Source organism: Bubalus kerabau, chromosome X (genome assembly GCF_029407905.1).
Source record: "Bubalus kerabau isolate K-KA32 ecotype Philippines breed swamp buffalo chromosome X, PCC_UOA_SB_1v2, whole genome shotgun sequence".
Lineage (NCBI taxonomy): Eukaryota > Metazoa > Chordata > Mammalia > Artiodactyla > Bovidae > Bubalus > Bubalus kerabau.
This window is the reverse complement of record NC_073647.1, coordinates 91,120,118-91,143,171: the sequence shown is the minus strand read 5'-3', so window position 1 is coordinate 91,143,171 and position 23,054 is coordinate 91,120,118. Positions and strand designations below refer to the sequence as shown.

Here is a 23,054-nt window from a genome sequence, read left to right as displayed (position 1 = left end):
GTATATTCTTGCCTCCTTTGTCAAAGATAAGGTGTCCATAGGTGCATCAATTTATCTCTGGGCTTTCTATTTTGTTCCATTGATCTATATTTCTTTGTACCAGTACCATACTGTCTTGATGACTGTGGACTTGTAGTAGAGCCTGAAGTCAAGCAGGTTGTTTCCTCCAGTTCCATTCTTCTTTCTCAAGATTGCTTTGGCTATTTGAGGTTTTTTGTATCTCCATACAAATTGTGAAATTAAATGTTCTAGTTCTGTGAAAAATACCATTGGTAGCTTGGTAGGGATTGCATTGAATCTATAGATTGCTTTGGGTAGTATACTCATTTTCACTATATTGATTCTTCCGATCCATAAACATGGTATATTTCTCCATCTATTTGTGTCCTCTTTGATTTCTTTCACCTGTGTTTTGTAGTTTTCTATATATAGGTCTTCTGTTTCTTTAGGTAGATATATTCCTAAGTATTTTATTCTTTTCGTTGCAATGGTAAATGGAATTGTTTCCTTAATTTATCTTTCTGTTTTCTCATTGTTAGTGTATAGGAATGCAAGGGATTTCTGTGTGTTGATTTTATATGCTGCAACTTTACTATATTCATTGATTAGCTCTAGTAATTTTCTGGTGGAGTCTTTAGGGTTTTCTATGTAGAGGATCATGTCATCTGCAAACAGTGAGAGTTTTACTTCTTCTTTTCCAATCTGGATTCCTTTTATTTCTTTTTCTGCTCTGATTGCTGTGGCCAAAACTGCCAAAACTATGTTGAATAGTAATGGTGAGAGTGGCCACCTTTGTCTTATTCCTGACTTTAGGGGAAATGCTTTCAATTTTTCACCATTGAGGATAATGTTTGCTGTGGGTTTATCATATATAGCTTGTATTGTGTTGAGGAATGTTCCTTCTATTCCTGATTTCTGGAGGTTTGTTTTTTTTTTTTTTTTATCATAAATGGATGTTGAATTTTGTCAAAGGCTTTCTCTTCATCTATTGAGATAATCATATGGTTTTTATTTTTCAATTTGTTAATGTTGCATATTATGTTGATTGATTTGTGGATATTGAAGAATCCTTGCATCCCTGGGATAAAGCCCACTTGGTCATGATGTATGATCTTTTTAATATGTTGTTGGATTCTGTTTGCTAGAATTTTGTTAAGGATTTTTGCATCTATGTTCATCAGTGATATTGGCCTGTAGTTTTCTTTTTTGTGTGGCATCTTTGTCAGGCTTTGGTATAAGGGAAATTTAAATGTATGAAAGTAAAAGAAGCCAATCTGAAGAGACTATTTACTATATGATTCCAATTATATAACATTCTGGAAAAGGCAACACTATAAAGACAGTAAAAAGATCAGTGGTTGCCAGAGGTTTGGAGGGGAATAGGGATGAATAGGCAGAGCATGAGTTTTTACAGCAGTGAAAATATTCTATATAATACTATAATGATGAATATATGTCATTAACATAAAGAGCTATATCCAATGTAATTTAAACTTTCTTTGGCTGTGCAAAAGATACTTTAAAGCCCAATCATCATCAGTTTTCATTGTATTTTAGATATTTTCAGAAGGGCCAGATAATGGTGAGTTGTAGTTGATAAAATATCAGTAAGATAATTTACCGAATTTAACTAATTTTTCGTTTTTGTTCAATACACTTGAACTATTTTTTTAAAAATCTGGCCAGATTAAAAATACATATATCACACTTCTTGCTTCTCTGCCCCTTTTGCTCTTCTCTTTTTTCTATAACAGATTTATTGAGGTATGATTTACATATGGTAATAGTCACTCTTTTTATATGCTCAATTCTATGAATTTTTACAAAAGAATACCACCACTTACAGTCAAGATATATAACATTTCATCACTCCATTTCATTACTCCAAAAAGTTCCCCCATACTCCTCTATAATGAGTCATTTCCCCTCACCCTTCCTCCTGGCATTCACTGATCTGTTTGACTACACAGTTTTGCCTTTTTTGGAATTACATATAAATGGAATCATTTGTGCCTGGCTTCTTTTCACTTAGCATAATGCCTTTGATAATTGTTCTAGTCATTTCATGTATCAGTAGTTTATTACTGTTTATTGCAGAGTTGTATTCCACTATATTAATGTATATTCACTTATTTATCCATTCATCAGTTGAAATACATTTTGAGTTATTGACACATTTTGGCAGTTATGAAAAATCTTCAAAAACATCTAGGTACAGGTTTTTTTATGAATATAATTTTTTGTTTATCTTGGCTAAGTACCCAAGAGAGTGATTTCAGGATCATAGGGTAATTGTATGTTTAACTTTTAAGAAGCTGCCAAACTGTTTTCCAAAGCAGGTATACCATTTTTACATTCCCATCAGCATTGTATGAGATTTCCAGTTCCTCTACAATCTCACCAGTACTAGGTATTGTCATTTTTTTAAAAAAAAAAGCTTTTTTAGTGGTTATACAGGGATATTGGTTTTAACATGCATTTCTTGAATGATTAATAATATTGAGCATCTTTTCATGTACTCATTTGCTTTTCATGTCATGCATTTGTGTGTGTGTAAAATGTCTGTTCAAATCTTTTGCCCATATTTTAAACTGGATTGTTTGCTGTCTTCTTACTGAGTTATGAGTGTCAACTCACACTTGTACTCTGGATACCAGACTTTTATAAGACATGTGTGTCATAAATATTTTTCTCAGTCTGTGGCTTGCTCTTTCATGTTCATAACAGTATTTTTCAAAGAGCAGAAGTTTTACATCTTGATGAAGTCTAGTGTTGATTTTTTAATGGATCATACTTTTGGTAATTATGAAATCTTTGCCTAACTAAAGGCTAGAAAGATTTTCTCCTATACGCGCTTCTAAAAATTTTGTTTTACTTGATCCATTTGTATTAATTTTTATATATGGTGTGATTATTGATATCTACAAAGCTCTCATACATATGATCACATTTGATAATCATTACATTAAAAAAAACTTTGAAGAAGGCATGTGGAGAATTTCAATCCCCATTTTATAAATGAGAAGACTGAGGATTAGAGGAGTGCTGTGTGACTTGCTCAAGGTCCCATAGCTGATAAGAGGTGAAACTGAAAGGTGTAAGGTAAAATTTTGATGAGAGTTCAGGTCTCCTGCTGTCTCAGGCCAGTGCTTTTGGAGCCAGCCACTAAGACTTAAGATGGCACCCCTAGCAAAATAAAGATTCCCAGTGGAGATCTGAACAACCTATTAGGTACTGAGGTAAGAGACACAGACAGTAGACTTGTCTAACCTCAGACTGTACTCCTCTGGCCCTTCTGGGGCTGCACAATCCAAGAGAGCCAGAAGCTGGCCTGGCTCGCTGTTCGGGTGACACTCAGTGAATACTCTTTGATGATGTTGAAGACTTGGAACATACTCAGAGGAGAGCTCTCAAAGGAATTACAGAATTAGGAATTAAAGCTAAGAAGAAAAGTTAGGGAAACTAAGATTATTTGGCCTAGAAAAGAGAGGCTCACAATGAAACTTGGTAACAGCCTTCAAACAAAAAAAGCTTGGGCTTTCTTTCTGATGGCTGAGCAAGAATCTAAGTAAAAGGGCAAATCTCTTCCTCCCTGTTGAGGATTGTTACAAGCACTTAAGAGCCTTTATAAACAGAGTAAACTCTTCTTTTCTTTTTTTTTTTACTTTTTATATATAAATTTATTTATTTTAATTGGAGGCTAATTACAATATTGTATTGGTTTTGCCATACATTGACATGAGTCCGCCATGGGTGTACATGTGTTCCCCATCCTGAACCCCCCTCCCACCTCCCTCCCCATACCATCCCTCTGGGTCATCCCAGGGATTTGTCAAACATGGGCTCTGATGAAGAATTTCAGCAGGAGGGTTATATGACTCTCTTGTACAGTGTCCTTATAAATGTTTGGGTGACTCCTGAACCTGCCCTGTGTCAATTCCAGGAGGCCTTTGTCTGTGGCCTTCCTTACTCCTTAGTCTTAGCATTTTCATAGGACTGTTCCAGTGACCAAGACAAATCTTACCTAAGCTTCTAAAGGCTTAATTAACTTTCATGTTCCTTGGCACTGAAACCAAGTAGCCTAGTGCCTAAGGCTATAAATCTGGCTTAGTATCCCTGGAAGGAAGCCTGAAATGCTGGCTAGTCCAAATCTGACACCAGTGGTTGAATCCCGTTTTATATCTAGCCTCTGCTTGCACACTTCCCATGATGGGAGCTTCATTAATCCTAATTAGAGATATAATACAATGAACATTGAAGTAGAAATAAGGAGAGTTAGGTCTGAGGCCCAGCTCTGCCACTTAACTTGCTATGTGATATTTGGCAAGTCCCTTCACATTTCTAGACTTGTTTCTTTATCAATAAAATGGTAGTAGAGGAATCTCTTTGTCTTAGTTTGTGTTTATTTAACTGCTATAACAAATAGCCCTCGAAAATTCAGTAGCTTAAAGGAAAAGAAGTTTAATTCTTAGGTAACATTCAGGGCAAGGGTTCCAGACTGGAGAGAAAGGAGGAACTCCACTCCATTCAGGGTCCCAGACAGAACTGATGGCCGTTCTTCCAGTCTTAATACATGGCATCCAAGGTCACTGCCATTATGGCCCCCAAGAAAGCAGAAACATCATGGGAGTCTTTTTATGGTCCAAACCCAGAAGTGGTATGTGTGCTTTTTACCCACATTCTATTGGTCAGAATTCTGTAACATGGTCATACCAAATAGCCACAGGAAACAGGCTAAGAAATGTAGTGCAGCTGTGTGGTAGCTAGCTAGACATCTCTACCACAGACTTGATCTTTAAAGGCCTCTTGCCCCAGCTTTGAAGTTCTGGGTATGCTTATGAACTAGACCCCTGGTTCTCACATTGCCTTGTTACAGGAACTTTGAAAATTGCCTAACCTCTCTGGCCATTAGGGACTAACAGGCTGGCAGTGCAGGCCAACACAATGCCCCCTGTGAAAGGTCAGAGAAGAACTGACATACCAGCTGCACCACCAGGTACCACATTAAACTAAGATGTCTTTGTGCTTCTTTTCTCTGCAGCATGGGTAGGAGCCCTGTCAATGGGAATGATCTTCTTCTGTTCTCCCATTGTGAGTATATTCACTGATCGTTTGGGCTGCCGAATCACAGCAACTGCAGGGGCTGCTGTTGCTTTCATTGGCCTCCATACCAGCTCCTTCACCAGGTAAGGCTAGGAATTGCTGGCCATTTGCCCTTGGCTTTTTTCTGGGCCTCAAATGGAGACACTCTTTTCATTGCAGAATCCCCTGTGGCCTTTTCCATGTAGGGTCTTCAAATACCTTGCTCCCAGAATTATTGTTCAATGGGATTTATCTAAGTAGAGTCCCCAAGGACATATTGGTAGGGAATATACCCAAAGAGGACTCAAGATTTCCAAAGTGGTAAGAGAAGCTTAAGCTTGGGCATTCATACAACTGAGCCCATGTTCAATTTTGGCCACTGAATGGCAATGGAACAATTGATGAGTATCATTTCCCTCTCTGGGCCTCAATTTTTATATCTACAACATGAAATTGGATCAGGTCTTTTCAGGTGTGTCTTCCACTCTGCCATTCTATTTCCCTTCAATATGCCACACATCTCATGACCTCAACTGCCCTCCTAGGAATGAAAATCTAGAGTAAGACCATGTGAACACCTACCATTAGAGGATTCTTGGGTAATCTTATGCTGAAAAAGAGGTCAGCTGAGCCCAAGGCTGTTTGGCATTCCTGATCCTTTTCCATTTCTGCATGGCAATGAAAAGACCCTGACACTGGGAAAGATTGAAAGCAAAAAGAAAAGAGGGTGGCAGTGGGTGAGATGGTTAGATAGCATCACCAACTCAATGGACATGAGTTTGAGCAAACTCCAAGAGATAGTGAAGGACAGGGAAGTCTGGTTTGCTGCAGTCCATGGGGTAGCAAAGAGTTGGACATGACTTAGCAACTAAACAACAACAAATGTTAGGACAGTTTGGGACAGATAAAGATTCACGTCTTGGGCATGAGAAAGGATGTTCAGCAGCATCCCTCACTGAGATACAGACCCAACACCCAGCTATCCAACTAGACCTAAACTTGGTAAACTCAAATTCTGGTCCCGTAGATCCCACTGGCAGAATTCGGTCAGTGTCTGGCAAGCAGTAGGTTACAAGTTCATATTCTCCTTATCTCTGCTGCCCTCCAGAAGCATATCTGTAGGAGAGGGGAGAAGGCAAAACCCTCCACCACAGCTTGAGGAATATGGCATTCCAAAAGAACTCCAATAATTTTCTGCCAAAGACACTTTGGAAGTTATGGTACCACCTACTTCCAATCTCCTGGTGTAGGAGAATGCTGACCTGGAGACATGGCTAACTTGTCAGAGACCTGTTTTCTGAGCTTGGCTTCCCAGAGGACCATAGTTATGCACTCTAGGCCTAAGGATCCACTCACAGCAGAGAATGATAATCGTGTTCTGCCACAACTGGGCCCTGTGAGATTGAGCCCACTTTATGACTTGAGCATTTCTGGCTGCCCAGTCTACCCTCCAGCAGAGCTTGGGTCTGGCCTGCAATAGTTTCTTGGCTTGGTTCTATCCAATTGGAACAGAGGCAGGGAAAACCACATCCTGTCTGTAATCTGCTCAGCCCTCCCAGGGCTGCAGCTCCAAATCTTTTCAGGACCCCTCTGGTGGCCGGCCTCATTTGCCCTCAGCAGGCTGGTGCCTGGCTTCTTGTGGGAAGGAGTTAGGCCTCAGAAGCAGCTCCAGCCTCAGCGCTACTCAGCAGCGGCCTGTTTTTAAGGCCAAGCAGAGCAAAGTGTAAACAAATTAGCAACATACGGATCCCATTTTCTTTCCAATCCACATGAGCTCAGTTACAGGAGGGGAAAGAGCTCATATGTGCTTTCTCCTGGCATTCTTCTTTAGGCACACTGTTCCCCAGCCCTTAAGCTCCTCCCCCACTCCCTTTGCCCTTTCTGTAAGAACATCTTTAGAGCCAAGAAACTTTCTGGATGGCCTCACATCCAGTGGAATATGGTTCTGTTTATGGCTAGAATTCCAAGTCATCTCTCCTGTTGTGTCTAAATCAGGGCTCTGAGTTCCTTTGGATGGTGTGAGATGGGGCAAAGTTTGGGCAGGGCTTTAGCAAGCCTACTCAGGGGCCTCCTGCCTCGGGGCGCAGGTAGAAATAGATCCACTACACAGCTCCCTGAACAGAATCCCATGCTTTACTCCCACTGGCCCCCTCCCTGAATGTCTCCTTCAGACCTTCATAATGCATTTCCCTTAGCAAGGCCCCTAGCTTGGGTCAATCCCAAAGGGTACCTCTATTCTAATGGAAGGAAGCCCCAAGGAATTTGACAGAAGAGGAGCAATTGGCTTAGCTATGTGTTCTAAGCAGAGGCAACCCTTTTGAAACCAAAGCCCTTGGTCATACCCAATGAATGCAAAGAGATGGAAAGCAATGATGACGGTGATTGTCTTAGAGTCATGAGAGCTAGCACCACTTCATCTCTGTGCCATAGGTCCAGTCCTTTAGTATGAGGACTAGGCCTATTCATGAAGAGGAACTGCCTGACCATGGGAAGCACTATGTTATTAAGTGGCCAGATAAAAAGTATTGCAAAATATGTGGAAGCATCAAAAAGAAAACAAATTTTTTTTACTAGTTTATGCCAGTATCATCTGATGGCAGATGGCCAGCCAAGCTGACCTTCCCATAGCCTTTTCCATTCTGATACTTTGCCTTCTGTTATAGAAGCTTATGGCCAAAGCAGAGCCTAAGAGTTTTAGCCAGAACTTGTCCTACTTGGACAGGCCAATAACTTTTTTGAGGTCCCATTTCCCATCAAGTAGCCAAGCTACTCTGGGAAACTAGTCCATATAATGTCCAGGAACAGGAGCCAGGCTTCAGAAGTTAAAGGAACTCCTTATCTTAGGATCCCTATGGAGATTATCTAGGGCCTGGAGTAAAGGGTTTTGGGATATCCAGACCATGGGCATGGTTGGGGAAAGAGTATCTCTGAGGATACCATCAACCACTCTCTGAAGTATTAAGGGCCCTGAGCATGGAGAAAGACACTGAAAAGTACCATGGAGGGTCTCAAACATCCAGAATCTTGGCTTCTTGCAGAATTTTCTTGTTACTTGGGATAAAGCTTTGGTTACCACCCTACCTATGTTGTCTAGATGAGCAGTACGTGAAACTGTTCTCTCTAAGCCACTAATTTACTCTTGTAGCCCCTCATCTAGACTTTGCATAGGATAGTTGTGGCTTTCTTTTGAATAGTGCTGATGGGGACCTATAATTCAAACTAGAGTCACACAGGCCTAGAGACAAGTCCAAGCTTTGCTCATCCCCAGTTATGCTGTGCTGTGCTTAGTCTCTCAGTCATGTCCAACTCTTTGCAACCCCATGAACTGTAGCCCACCAGGCCCCTCTGTCCATGGGGATTCTCCACACTAGAATACTGAAGTGGGTTGCCATGCCCTCCTCCAGGGGATCTTCCCAACCCAAGGATCAAACCCAGGTCTCCCTCATTGCAAGCAGATTCTTTACCATCTGAGCCACCAGAGAAGCCCAAGAATACTGGAGTGGGTAGCCTATCCCTTCTCCAGGGGATCTTCCCAACCCAGGAATCAAACCAGGGTTTCCTGCATTGCAGGTGGATTCTTTACCAGCTGAGCTACCAGGGAAGCACCCAGTATGCTACCTTGGGTAAATTACTTCTCTGAAACTCTGTCTCCCTATCTATAAAATGGGGATCAGAAGGTTCTATTTCTTGTCTATTCTGAGGGTCAGCAGTAACTGGGGCTGTGGGTTAAGGGTGGGGGATATAGATCTTGGTTGGGGGGGAGCCGAGAAGGGCAGGTAAATTGCTGGTCAGGCCTCTGAGAATAGCTCTTGGTGTCTCTCCCACAGCTCACTAAGCCTGCGCTACTTCACCTATGGGATTCTCTTTGGTTGTGGCTGTTCCTTCGCCTTTCAGCCATCTCTCGTCATCCTGGGCCATTACTTCCAACGCCGTCTGGGTCTGGCCAATGGTGTGGTGTCTGCTGGGAGTAGCATCTTCTCCATATCCTTCCCCCTCCTCATCAAAACACTGGGGGCTAAGATCAAGCTCGCTCAAACCTTCCAGGTGCTGAGTACCTTTATGTTTATTCTTACGCTGCTTTCACTCACCTACCGACCCCTCCTGCCGAGCTCGCAAGACACCCCAAGCAAGAGAGGTGTCCACACCCTGTGCCAACGCTTTCTGGCTCAGCTCAGGAAGTACTTCAACATGCGAGTGTTCCGCCAACGTACCTACCGCATCTGGGCCTTCGGGATCGCTGCTGCTGCCCTTGGCTACTTCGTTCCCTATGTACACCTGGTGAGAAATACCAGGGTGGGTCTACCCTACCTGACCCCAAGAAGCTGCCTGTAATCTGCCTGAAGTTCAGAGGGTAGGAGCAGAGGACATTGAAAGGGCAGAGCTAGGATCTTTGAAAAAAGACAAAAGAGGTATTTGGAGAGTAGGAAACAGCACAGGCTGAGGGAAGACCTCAGTGGGAAATGGAGGAAGTTCCTTAGGGAAAGGCCTATGCCTATGGTTTCCCCTACTGATAAATCTAGATGGATGCTCAAGAGAAGATAAGCATCACTGAGATACAGGAGACTGCCCCTAGATGAACCAACAATAGGGTTTTCTAAGAGAGTGTCTTAAGGAATGCTGGTCTTTGTAGTCAAGTAATTTTGTTTAGGAAATAATGTATACTAGATCTGTCTACCTTCATAATGTGTAACAATCTTATAAAGGTACCAAAAGATCCCAAAATACAGTAAAAAATTCTATTAAGCTTTGTTTAACCAGCATCTACCCAACTTACATGATCACAGAAATGTTGGTTGTTTCCAGCTGCTATCTTCCACAGACATTGTGCTTCTTAAAACATAGTTTTAGAGTGTTACCTGGAAGCTGATGGATCCTTCTCCCTTGGTGACCTGTTGTTACCCTAGGCTGTCAGTTCTGGGTCAGGGAATGGGGAGACAATAAAGGAACTCCTAGATTTTTTTCAGTTGTTAAAGCTGTATTCTGTCCTGCCAAGGCTTGGAAGAGGCTTAGAGACACCCACTGTCCTCAGCTGTTGCTCAGAAGCCCAAAATCCAGAGAGCCGAGGGATATGCAGCCTTTTAAGCTGTTGGAAACAACCAGAGAGCTGGTTCTGGAGCTAAGGCTACAGGGGAGGGGGCTGCAGGAGAAAGCACTCTTATTATGTTCCAGGGAAGTAAGCAGTAGAGGATTCTGGGTATGCCAACAATTAACCAGTCAGATCTTCTTCTTCCTCTTATCCTGAGGGCCTGGTGTTATGCTTTTCAGATGAAGTATGTGGAAGAGGAATTCTTGGAAATCAAGCAGACCTGGGTGCTCTTGGTGTGTATTGGGGCTACCTCAGGCCTTGGGCGCCTTGTGTCAGGCCGTGTCAGTGACTCCATTCCTGGACTTAAGAAGATCTACTTGCAGGTGAGTGTGACCACCCTGTCTACTGTGGACAGAACAGCCTTCCACATGATACTAGGTTATCTCCAGCCTTTGGGATATAATGGTAGGGTATATCTGACACAGCTTGCTATGTAACATGGGAAATCAATTAAAGTCTCAAAGCCTCAGTTTCCCTAGGTTTCAAGTGAAGATCATCATCCCTGTTCTGCTCCTTCCTCAAGATGGAATAAGGATCTAGTGAGAGAAGCCACTGTAAATGGAAACTCTAAGAACACTTTCAAAGAAAATATTTATTTATAGAAGTTCTACCATCTGAGAGAGGGAAACTGAAGCCAGGAATTAGATGCTGCCTGCCTTGAGGACTGAACTCATTGGTACCTTATTCTCTCTTGGAAGGTCTTAGGCATCTGTAGTGCTCTGTGGCCCAATGTCTCTCTCCTCTAGGCCCAAGTGCATCACTTCTTATACCTCCAGAACTACTTGGCATCAAACACTGGCTCTCAAATGCCATCCTCTTGATGGACACAAAAAAAGTGCCAGAAAAGGCCAGACCTCACTTGCCCTCTCCAGGTCTCACTTTCCTCTTCTGTACAATGAGAATAATTCTTTCCTTCCTATCTCACCTCACAGGTGAGGATCAAAAGAAATAAAGATGTGACCAGGCTTTGAGAAGTAAAAAATGTTTTAACTATGCAAACTTATATTCTTTCTCAAAGTGACACAGGTAGCCTCATATTGTGGGCAGTATCCATGCTTGAGAGGCCACTTTCTGTGTGAACTAGGCTCTAGTCTGGCTTGAATACAGACTACTGCTCAAGCTGTCTGTCTTTATCTACTGGATAACAATATTGTCTTTCTGACCTGGCTCATGCTTCTTGCTACAGCAGAGGTAGCAAGTGTACCAGAAGGTACTCAAGTGTGGAACCCTATGGAGGAGTAACAGCAGCCCCAGATAACATATGGGTCATAAGGAATCCATTAGGAAGGTGGTTGAGTTCTGACTCTACTGGAGATGTCCTGAAAGCACTTCCAAGAGGCCCTGACTACACACAGCAGGGATTTCTCTGTCTTCTGATAGCCCCAACTGTTTTCCTAAATACCCTCATATATCTTGGATGAGGATATGAATAAGGTTTCCTATTGTTTTTAACTTTGTGTTAGATTTGCAAGAGCTGGTGAATCTGCTTTGTCAGAGCTTAGGGGCGCCATTATGGTCCATTCAATCCAACCTCTCATTACAGTGATGGAGAAACCGAGGAAAAGACTCAGATAGTCATGGCAGAGCTGAACTCCTATGTAGCATTCTTTTCATATTCTGCTTTACCCTAAGTGATGGATGGCAGAATCAAGTCCCAGACATGATAAGTGACTTGACCAAGGTCAAACCAAAAGCCTGTGATTGAGATAAACCAATTATGAAAATTTAATTTCCTGTGCCAATATCAGCAAGACCTTACCTGGGTGGCTTTTTGTATAGGACTATATGTGGCTTTCCCAGCTTCTTCCACATGTCCCCATTGTGGCCAAAGGGTGCTGGAAATCAGGGTAAGTTAGCATTGCTTCTGCTGCTAAGTCGCTTCAGTCGTGTCCGACTCTGTGCAACCCCATAGACAGCAGCCCACCAGGCTCCTCCGTCCCTGGGATTCTCCAGGCAAGAACACTGGAGTGGGTTGCCATTGCCTTCTCCAAGTTAGCATTGGGCCAGGGCTTTATCTTGAGGAGTGGAAGTAGCCTTTGCCTACCCATATAGTTAATTTTTCAACATATTCCCTAGGAGAGAGGTAGAGCCCAAGCAGCTCTTGTTTTCTATTGCTCCAAGGGAGGAAGAGGCAATAACCAGTCAGAAACAGTACTAGGCTTATGGCTCAGTGCTTCTGCTGTCCATTTCCCCTACCTATCCAACATTCTCTCCCTTTTCTCACTCTTAGTTGATCCAGTTTTGCCACTTAAAAAAATAATCATGGAACTTTAAAGCTGAAACATATCTTCATCAACTCATAGTCCCAAATTCCTCATTTTATAAACTGAGGAACTGAGGCCCAGAGAGGGAAAGTGATTTGTTCAAACACATTGTGCTGGTAAGTGTCTTAGGCTGAGGGCATGAAACAATGAATGAACTTCTTCCTCTTGAGCTGCTCACAAGAATTTGCCTCCCTTTCTCCCTGGGTCAGAGCAGGAGTACAGGTCTGGGAGAGGAAAGTAGTGTACATAGCTTCAGGTTCAGAAAAGTCATCCACTAGACCTTCTGGCTCCTACTACTGAAAGAGAGGCACATGTGTCTGGTGTAAAGCCCCTGGACAGTCTGTTGGAAAGCAAATAGTGACAACTTGCAGGACAATCTCACTTTGGGTCAAATCTTGAAACCTGTTTCTTTGTTTCAAGAGGGATTTTTAATTTCCAAACCTTGGCAAAGCCTCATGGAGGATATTAAGAGGCAGCTAGATACAATAGATAGTAATTGCCACCAGTTAACTTATATGCAGAGTACATCATGAGAAATGCTGGGCTGGAAGAAGCACAAGCTGGAATCAAGATTGCTGGGAGAAATATCAGTAACCTCAGATATGCAGATGACACCACCCTCATGGCAGAAAGTGAAGAAGAACTAAAGAGCCTCTTGATGAAAGTGAAAGAAGAGAGTGAAAAAGTTGGCTTAAAGCTCAACATTCAGAAAACTAAGATCATAGCATCTGGTCCCATCACTTCATGGCAAATAGATGGGGAAACAGTGGAAACTGTGTCAGACTTTATTTTGGGGGGCTCCAAAATCACTGCAGATGATGATTGCAGCCATGAAATTAAAAAATGCTTACTCCTTGGAAAGAAAGTTATGACCAACCTAGATAGCATATTCAAAAGCAGAGACATTATTTTGCCAACAAAGATCCATCTAGTCAAGGCTATGGTTTTTCCAGTGGTCATGTATGGATGTGAGAGTTGGACTGTGAAGAAAGCTGAGCACTGAAGAATTGATGCTTTTTAACTGTGGTGTTGGAGAAGACTCTTGAGAGTCCCTTGGACTGCAAGGAGATCCAACCAGTCCATTCTAAAGGAGATCAGCCCTGGGTGTTCTTTGGAAGGAATGATGCTAAAGCTGAAACTCCAGTACTTTGGCCACCTCATGCGAAGAGTTGACTCATTGGAAAAGACTCTGATCCTGGGAGGGACTGGGGGCAGGAGGAGAAGGGGATGACAGAGGATGAGATGGCTGGATGGCATCACTGACTCGATGGACGTGAGTTTGAGTGAACTCCGGGAGTTGGTGATGGACAAGGAGGCCTCAGTTCAGTTCAATTCAGTTGCTCAGTTGTGTCTGACTCTTTGCGACCCCATGAATCTCAGCATGCCAGGCCTAACTTTACACCTAAAACAACTAGAAAAAGAACAAAAAAACCCAAGTTAGTACAAGTAAAGAAATCGAAGATTAAAGCAGAAATAAACAAAAAAGAAATGAAGGAAACAATAGTAAAGATTAATAAAACTAAAAGCTGGTTCTTTGAGAAGATATACAAAATTGACAAACCACTAGCCAGACTCATCAAGATAAAACGAATCAAACCAACAAAATTAGAAATGAAAAAGAAATTGCAACAGACATCACAGAAACACAAAGGATCATACAAGAGTATTATGAACTATTTGCCCATAAAATGGACAACCTGGAAGAAATGGACAGATTCTTAGAAAAATTCAACCTTCCAAGACTGACCAGGAAGAAACAGAAATTATGAGGAAGCCAATCACAAGCACTGAAATCAAAACTGTGATCAAAACTCTCCCCAAAAACAAAAGACCAGGGCCAGATGGCATCACAGGTGAATTCTATCAAACATTTAGAGAAGAGCTAATGCCTATTCTTTCCAAATTCTTCTGAAAAATTACAGAGGAAGGAACACTTCCAAACTCATTCTATGAGGCCACCATCACCCTGATACCAAAACCAGATAAAGACATCACACACACAAAAAAGAAAATTACTGGCCAATATCATTGATGAACATAGATGCAAAAATCCTTAACAAAATTCTAGCAAACAGAATCCAACAACACATTAAAAAGATCATACACCATGATCAAGTCAGTTTTATCCCACGGATGCAAGGATTCATCAATATATGCAAATCAATCAATGCAATATGCCATATTAACAAATTGAAAGGTAAAAGCCATATGATAATCTCAATAGGTGCAGAAAAAGCTTTCAACAAAATTCAGCACCCACTTATGATTAAAACTCTTTAAAAATGGACATAGGAGAAACCTACCTCAACTTTAGTTCAGTTCAGTCACTCAGTCGTGTCCAACTCTTTGTGACCCCATGGACTGCAGCACGCCAGGCTTCCCTGTACATCACCAACTCCTGGAGCTTGCTCAAACTCATGCCCACTGAGTTGGTGAGGCCATCCAACCATCTTATCCTCTTGTGTCCCCTTCTCCTCCTGCTGTCAATCTTTCCCAGCATCAGGGTCTTTTCCAATGAGTCAGTTCTTTGCATCAGGTGGCCAAAGTATTGGAGCTTCAGCTTCAGCATCAGTCCTTCCAGTTAATATTCAGGGCTGATTTCCTTTAAGATTGACTAGTTTCATCTCCTTGCAGTCCAAGGGACTCTCAAGAGTCTTCTCCAACTCCACAATTTAAAAGCATAAATTCTTCAGTGCTCAGCTTTCTTTATAGTCCAACAGTCACATCCATACATGACTACTGGAAAAACTATAGCCTTGTCTAGACAGACCTTTGTCAGCAAAGTAATGTCTCTGCTTTTTAATTCGCTGTCTAGGTTGGTCATAGCTTTTCTCCCAAGGATCAAACATCTTTTAATTTCCTGGCTGCAGTCACCATCTGCAGTGATTTTGGAGCCGAAAAGATAAAGTCTGTCACTGTTTTCATTGTTTCCACATCTGTTTGCCATGAAGTGATGGGACTGGATGCCATGATCTTAGTTTTTTGAATGTTGAGTTTTAAGCCAACTTTTTAACTCTTTTACTTTCATCAATAGGCTCTTTAGTTCTTCACTTTCTGCCATGAGGGTGGTGTCATCTACATTTCTGAGGAGGCCATATACAACAAACCCACAGCAAACATTATTCTCAATGGTAGGAAACTGAAAGCATTCCCTATAAGATCAGGAACAACACAAGGGTGCCCAATCTCACCACTATTATTCAACATAGTTTTGGAAGTCCTAGCTATGGCAATCAGAGAAGAAAAAGAAATAAAAGGAATCTAGATTGGAAAAGAAGAGGTAAAACTCTCACTGTTCACAGATGATGTGAAACTATAGATATAAAACCCTAAATATACTATCAGAAAATTACTAGAGCTAATAAGTGAATTTAGTAAAGTCACAGGATACAAAATCAATACACAGAAATAATTTGCATTCCTATACACTAACAATGAAAAATCAGAAAGTGAAATTAAGGAATCAATCCCATTTACCACTGCAACCAAGAAGAATAAAATACCTAAGAATAAATCTACCTAAGGAGACAAATGGAGAAGGAAATGGCAACCCACTCCAGTATTCTTGCCTGGAGAATACTTTGGACAGAGGAGCCTGGCAGGCTACAGTTCATAGGATCACAAAGAGTCAGACATGACTGAGCTACACACACACACACACACACACACACACGGAGCCAAAAGAGCTGTATACAGGAAACTATATGACTGATGAAAAAAAATAAAAAATGACATAAACAGATGGAGAGATATTCCATGTTCCTGGGTTGGAAGAATCAATATTGTTAAAATAACTATATTACCAAAAGCAGTCTACAGATTCAATGTAATCCCTATCAAATTACCAATGGTATCTTTCACAGAACTAGAACAAAAAATTTCACAATTTGTAGGGAAAAGATCCTGAATAGCTAAAGTAATCTTGAGAAAGAATGGAGCTGGAGGAATCAACTGTACTGACTTCAGACTATACTACAAAGCTACCATCATTATAACAGTTTGGTACTGGTACAAAAACAGAAATATCGACCAATGGAACAAGATAGAAAGCCCAGAGATAAACCCACATACCTATGGGCACCTTATCTTTGACAAAGGAGGCAAGAATATACAATGGAGAAAAGATAGTCTCTTCAATAAGAAATGCTGGGAAAAGTGGACAGCTACATGTAAAAGAATGAAATTAGAACACTACTTAACATCACGGTGATGCCATCCAGCCATCCCATCCTCTGTCGTCCCCTTCTCCTCCTGCCCCCAATCCCTCCCAGCGTCAGAGTCTTTTCCAATGAGTTCACTCTTCGCATGAGGTGGCCAAAGTACTGGAGATTCAGCTTGAGCATCATTCCTTCCAAAGAAATCCCAGGGCTGATCTCCTTCAGAATGGACTGGTTGGATCTCCTTGCAGTCCAAGGGACTCTCAAGAGTCTTCTCCAACACCACAGTTCAAAAGCATCAATTCTTAACATCATACACAAAGATAAACTCAAAATGGATTAAAGACCTAAATGTAAGATGAGAAACTATAAAGCTCTTAGAGGAAAACACAGGCACAATGTTTTATGACATAAATCATGGCAAGATCTTCTATGTCCCACCTCTCAGAGTAATGGAAATAAAAACAAAAATAAGCAAGTGGGACCTAATTAAACTTGAAAGCTTTTGCACAGCAAAGGAAGGGCTTCCCAGGTGGCACCAGTGGTAAAGAACTCATCTGCCAATGCAGGAGATGTAAGAGACGTGAGTTCAGTCCCTGGGTTGGGAAGATCCCCTGGAAGAGGGCATGGCAACCACTCCAGTATTCTTGCCTGAAGAATCCCATGGATAGAGAAGCCTGGCGGGCTATGGTCCATAGGTCGCAAAGAGTTGGACACTACTGAAGTGACTTAGCAGCAGCAGCATGACCCAATAAGCCCACTACTGGGCATATACCCTGAGGAAACCATAATTGAAAAAGACACATGTACCCCAATGTTCATTGCAACACTATTTACAATAGCTAGGCATGGAAGCAACCTAGATGTCCATCGACAGATGAATGGATAAGGAATTTGTGGTACATATAAACAATGGATTATTACTCAGTCCCAAAAAAGGAATGCACTTGAGTTGGTTCTAATGAGGTGGATGAACCTAGAGCCTATTATAGTGAAGTCAGAAAGAGAAAAACAAATATCATATGTTAATGCATATGTATGGAATCTAGAAAGATGGTACTGATGAACCTCTTTGCAGGGCAGCACTGGAGGTGCAGACATAGAGAACCGACTTGTAGACATGGGGAGGATGGGAAGGAGAGGGTGGAATGGATGGAGAGAGTAGCATGGAAACATATATACTACCATATGTAAAATAGATAGCTGAGGGGGATTTACTGTATGACTCAGGAAACTCAGTTTGGGGCTGTGTGACAATCTAAAGGGGTGAGATGGGGTGGGAGGTGGGAGAGAGTTTCAAGAGGGAGGGGACATTTGTATACCTGTGGTTGATTCCATGTAGATGTATGCCAGAAACCAACACAATATTGTAAAGCAATTATCCTTCAATTAAAAATAAATACATATTTTAAATTAACTAATTATTTTTTAAAAAACCAGTTGTGTTTCCAGTGGCCCTTCTCTCTACTGAGAGGGAAAAACCAACCACTGGAAAGGCAGCTTTATTACCTCAGAGTCATTTTACTCAGCCCAAGGAAAGCCCAGTGGCTAAGTCAGTGTCCCCGAGGCTGGCTTCAGGCTCCCTAGACCTCCTCTGAGTGCCCTGCTTCTCCTTAGAGCCCCCTTTGTTGCCTTGGCAGGGTGCTCAGACAAATCCAGAAGCCCCCAGAGCCACACTGCCTTGAGCATCTGAGATGGTGGTGTGTCCCATGTCCTAAAACCTAAGGAACCTGGGTGAACCTCCTGGTGGTCTCCCTCATACTGAGGTGTTTTCTTTTAGAAAACTGCTTTTGGCAGTCTCCCACAAAAATGGGCACTGGCTCCTTCCCTATTTCAGGAAGCTGTGCCTTCCATTCATGCCCCCATCTAATCATTATTCAAGTCATCCTCACTTCCTCCCCTTCCTCTTCCTAAATCTAACTTGGATATGAAAACACCAGCATGGTCTGGTTCCAGACCCTGATGCCTGTGGCAGACAAACACAGGATCAGAAAGCAGAAACAGCAATTCCCTTTATCTCAGAGTCTAGTCAAAAGACATCTTCTTGAGGACAGGGGCCATGTCCTTTCTTTTAAAAATCTTGACAATCAACGTTAAATAGGGGCTCTCTTTAAAACTTTGAATTCTAAGTCCTTCTAAATGACTTAGAAGGAACTTAAGTAACTATTTAGTCCACTGGGCTTTCTGTTGACATCCCCTTGCCCCATTTTTCATGGGCTTCCCTGGTGGCTCAGATGCTGAAGAATCTCCCGCCTGCAATGTGGGAGACATGGGTCCAATCCCTGGGTTTGGAAGATCCCCTGGAGAAGGGAATGGCTACCCACTCCAGTATTCTTGCCTGGAGAATTCCATGGACAGAGGAGCTTGATGGACTACAGTCCATGGGGGTCACAAAGAGTGGGACACAACTGAGCGACTAACACTTTGCCCCATTTTACAGACTGTATAAATAAGGCCCTGAGAAGGAGATGTGATTTACTATGTGGGCTTCATGGGCAAGCACAACATGACCTCAGGCTGTTGTTCCTTTAGGTCATCTCCTTCTTGCTCCTGGGCCTGATGTCCATGATGATTCCCCTCTGCCGGGGCTTCGGGGGCCTCATCGTTGTCTGCCTCTTCCTGGGCCTGTGCGATGGCTTCTTCATCACCATCATGGCCCCCATCGCATTTGAGCTGGTGGGCCCAATGCAGGCCTCACAGGCCATTGGCTACCTCCTGGGTATGATGGCCCTGCCGATGATTGCCGGACCCCCCATTGCAGGTGAGGTTAACATTGCAGGGAGAGCATGAGTGGGGGAGTCCTGTTTTCCTTGGGACCTAGCCCTCCTAAGTGCCTCTGCTTAAAGTCCCTTTCTCCCTCTTCTCTCTTCAAGTAGTCTCATCAGAGTGCGTGAAACCTCTTACCACTATTGATGAAAGAGACTAAGCACAATATATGTGCATGGATTCATTTGAGGGGATGGGCATTTCCTGGCTGTGAGTTTTTATTGTAGACAGCATGGCTGATTCCAGGAGGGTAGAGAGAATAATGGGTTTGGCCTTCTGACCATTCTATTGATCCCAAATCTTCTCTCTCTCTCTCTGTCTTCACAAGCAAGTAATTATTTTCAAGGTAGTTGAGCAGGAAGAGAAACAAAAGTGGGCCCTGGTTTTATTAATACTTAGAGACATCCCTTCCTCCTCTACCAACTTCTGAACTGAGCCTGTAGAAAACATTTAATTAAGACCACAACTCAAGACTGGACCAATGAAGCTCACTTATAGCAGGCAACAGGCAAGGTGTTGGCTTGCCATCTTTCAGCGCTCCTAATTTCTCTCTCTACTTCCAAGGAGGGCATGGTTTGTACCCTAGAGAACACAAGAAACAAAGAAAACTAATAAGAGACATCATTTCCTCTCTTTATGATTTATTGCAAATATTGATTCATGGGATAGTGTCTCTTAAGCTAGCCAACTAGGCTAACTCAACAAGTATTCCTTGAATACCAGTTCAGTGCAAGGTGTTGTGAGTGCACTGGTTGTACTGCATTCCAGTGACAAAGGCCCCTACTCAGGCCATTGTACAACAGCCACACTGTCCACTGGGGGAGGCGAGCCTTTACCTAACTCCTGATTCCAAATGTGGATCCCAGAATCCATAGCTCTTTCCACTTGCTTACCTCCTAAGCAGCCCCAGGACCTACCTGCCTTTCATTAGTACTGTTTCTGGGCTCAACCTCCCTATGAGGTATCCCACATTAGCTTCTGGTGGTGAGCAGAGAAGACTCCATGTACCATGCCAAACACATTCACCACATTGGCGACCTAGAAGAACCCAGAGGGGCCAACCATATTGGTAACTTGAAGGAAAGATACACATATACCCTAACCCTAACCCTAACCCTAGCCTCCTCTTAGGGCAAATGGGCACTTCAAAGAAAGGGAAAAAGGGAACTTGGCTGAATTATTACGTAAGAACACTCTAGCCTAAGTTGGGTGTGAGAAGGTGTATCACTGTGAACCAAGACAAGTCTTGGTCATCTTCTGTGTTCTTTTAAAATAGCCTCCCTCCATACCTATCTCCATACCTTGGAGTGACTAGAAGTTAACTGTAGCTTATGAAAGCAAAAAATGGAGAACTTTGAGAAGTTTCATTTGCCTCTTTCATAATAAGCATTTGCCTCAAGAGCCTACAGTCTCAGTGGCTCAGGGAGGAGCTGCTTGTCTTTGTAATAGAGGTTTTGTGTCTTCCATTGAGGAGTGTTTAAACTGAGTTGGGCTCCCGGGTCAAGGCAGTACAGGCCAAGATTCTCTGGATAGGCATTTTGATGGCTTCTAGAAGAAGCAGAGAACATCTTTGTATAGCAGAGCAAAGCTAAACTTGACTTGTCTCTGTTAACTTTTCAGGCCTCCTCCGCAACTGTTTTGGGGACTATCATGTGGCCTTCTACTTTGCCGGTGTACCCCCAATCGTTGGGGCAGTAATCCTCTTGTTCGTCCCTCTGATGCATCAAAGGATGTTCAAGAAAGAGCAAAGGGATTCCAGCAAGGATAAGATGCTGACCCCTGACCCAGACCCCAATGGAGAGCTGCTGCCGGGCTCCTCTACCCCTGAGGAACCAATCTAATGCCTTTTATTTGCCATCGTGTGCTCCTCCCCAAACCTTTCCTTCACCTTGCCCTGCTCGGCATTTACATTTTTGCCACCAGCACACTTGTTCCCAAACCTGCACACACAGCATTTCAGCCACCTGACCATCCCCTTGGAGCCAAAGCTCCAGGTGTTCCAAACTTATTAACCAAATTCTCCCCATGAATGCCTTTAAACTTGCCAGGGTCGTCTCCTTCCAGGCTTTAGGAAAGCTTGGGATCACCCCCTGGCCTTTGGAACCTCTCCATAAACTTTGTAACTCTTGGGGGAGGAGAAGGATGGGAATTCCTGGCCCAGCTTGTTAGTCACCCACTAAAAGCAGCTGCCAAAGGTGCTACTGTATCCCCAGGAGCCTGGTGGGAAGATCTAAATCTCTGGGTGCTGAGGCATTCCTTGACATCTTTCCTTAGGAAGCATTGAGAGGTGTGGCAGAAAGGGCATAGAGGTAAAATGACACAAGGAATCTTGTTTAGCCTCAGTGTCTCTGAGGGCTGTGGCTTCCCAAGAGGTGTGGGTGACATCACTTTACAAGTGTATAGGGAGTCTCTCCATCATAAGGTTAGTTAACAGGCTGCCTCCTTCTTTCCTTCCTCCTTTTATTCCTCTACTGCCTCTTCTCCCTTCTCATTCACCTCTATTTCTTTTCATAACTGTCATAGACTAATGGGTGCTTGAAGAAAGGAGGGATCCAGAGCTTGGAACAATCAACCCTCATCTTGGCCCAACCCTCCCCTAACACTAGCATCAATTCAACTCATCTCAGGCTGAGCCACATCTCACCGTTTGGCTCAAGCTCCTATAATCGACTGGAATAATAGAATATCACGTAGGAAAGGGACCTTAAACACTATAAAGTTCCATTCACTGATTTTTACAGATTTTCTGGGCTAATGCATTAACCTGCAGGCTGCCCCAGCTCCCCATCCTTATATCCACCTGTCAAAATGTGAAGAAATTCCTCTCATCTCAGGAGGCAGAGGGAGACTGATGACCGGGGGAATGGCATGGTGGGGGAGGGGCAATAATTATTGACCTGGGGAAGGACCAATTCCTCCATCGCTCATTATTCATGACAGGTCAACATTTTCACCTGGGCCAAGCCAGGAAAAGAACTGTTTGAGGGAAAATTGTATTTCCAACCTGGATTCCCCAAATGTAGAGGCAGCAGCTGCACATAGGGTTGGAAAACTTCTTTTAGGAAGAGCAAACTATCACAGCCTTTACTACCCAATGTGTCCCCCATGCTGGGCATCCTGGACCACTCAGTTAGTGGGAATGAAAGGTGCCAGGGAAGATAGACTCTGGACCATCTTCATCCTCTGAAGTAGGTGCCAGGTGCTTCCCTATGCCTAGGCTCTGGCCGGCACTCTTGCTGAAGAGAATTTCCAGCCAGGCTGTGTCCGGCTAGCACAACTCACCTTATTAGGAGCTCACCCACTTTCTTCATTCAGCCTCTTTGTGTCTCTCCCATTCTAGGTCTTTTTCTGTTGTATTCCTGTTACCCTAATCTTCTCACCAGGCACTTTGGCTGTCACTTAGAGCTAACAGTGACTTGCTATTCCGAGCCAGAGCCATCCCAGGGCCAGGAGGATTACATTGCCCCTGAGGAGCTCCAAAGAAGACAGTGGTCCCCACCCATGAGTTTTTCCGTTACAGACAGGCAGCTGGGGCATGGTTGGCCTCTGATGACTTCATTCAAGGCCAAACTCTGGAGCCCCCTCCATTGGTCCCAGTCCAGCTCTTATCAACTCCCCAAAGGAAAACCCATTGGTTCTTGGCTCTGTGAACATGAAGGGGCCTGCCTAATTACTACCCTGTTATCCCAAACAGCAGTA

General features: G+C 43.0%; 1 protein-coding gene across 1 annotated transcript in view; it reads left to right on the top strand.

Annotated features, from left to right (window-relative positions):
* Window positions 1-22,302, top strand: part of SLC16A2 (solute carrier family 16 member 2) — a 135,818-nt gene extending 113,516 nt beyond the window's left edge. Inside the window, exons 2-6 of the mRNA XM_055563588.1 lie at window positions 5,042-5,186; window positions 8,910-9,360; window positions 10,348-10,491; window positions 19,122-19,350; window positions 20,976-22,302. Coding sequence (XP_055419563.1) covers window positions 5,042-5,186; window positions 8,910-9,360; window positions 10,348-10,491; window positions 19,122-19,350; window positions 20,976-21,196 — 1,190 coding nt within the window. The 3' untranslated portion in view covers window positions 21,197-22,302. The remainder of the gene's footprint in view (window positions 1-5,041; window positions 5,187-8,909; window positions 9,361-10,347; window positions 10,492-19,121; window positions 19,351-20,975) is intronic.
* Window positions 22,303-23,054: the final 752 nt, after the last annotated feature.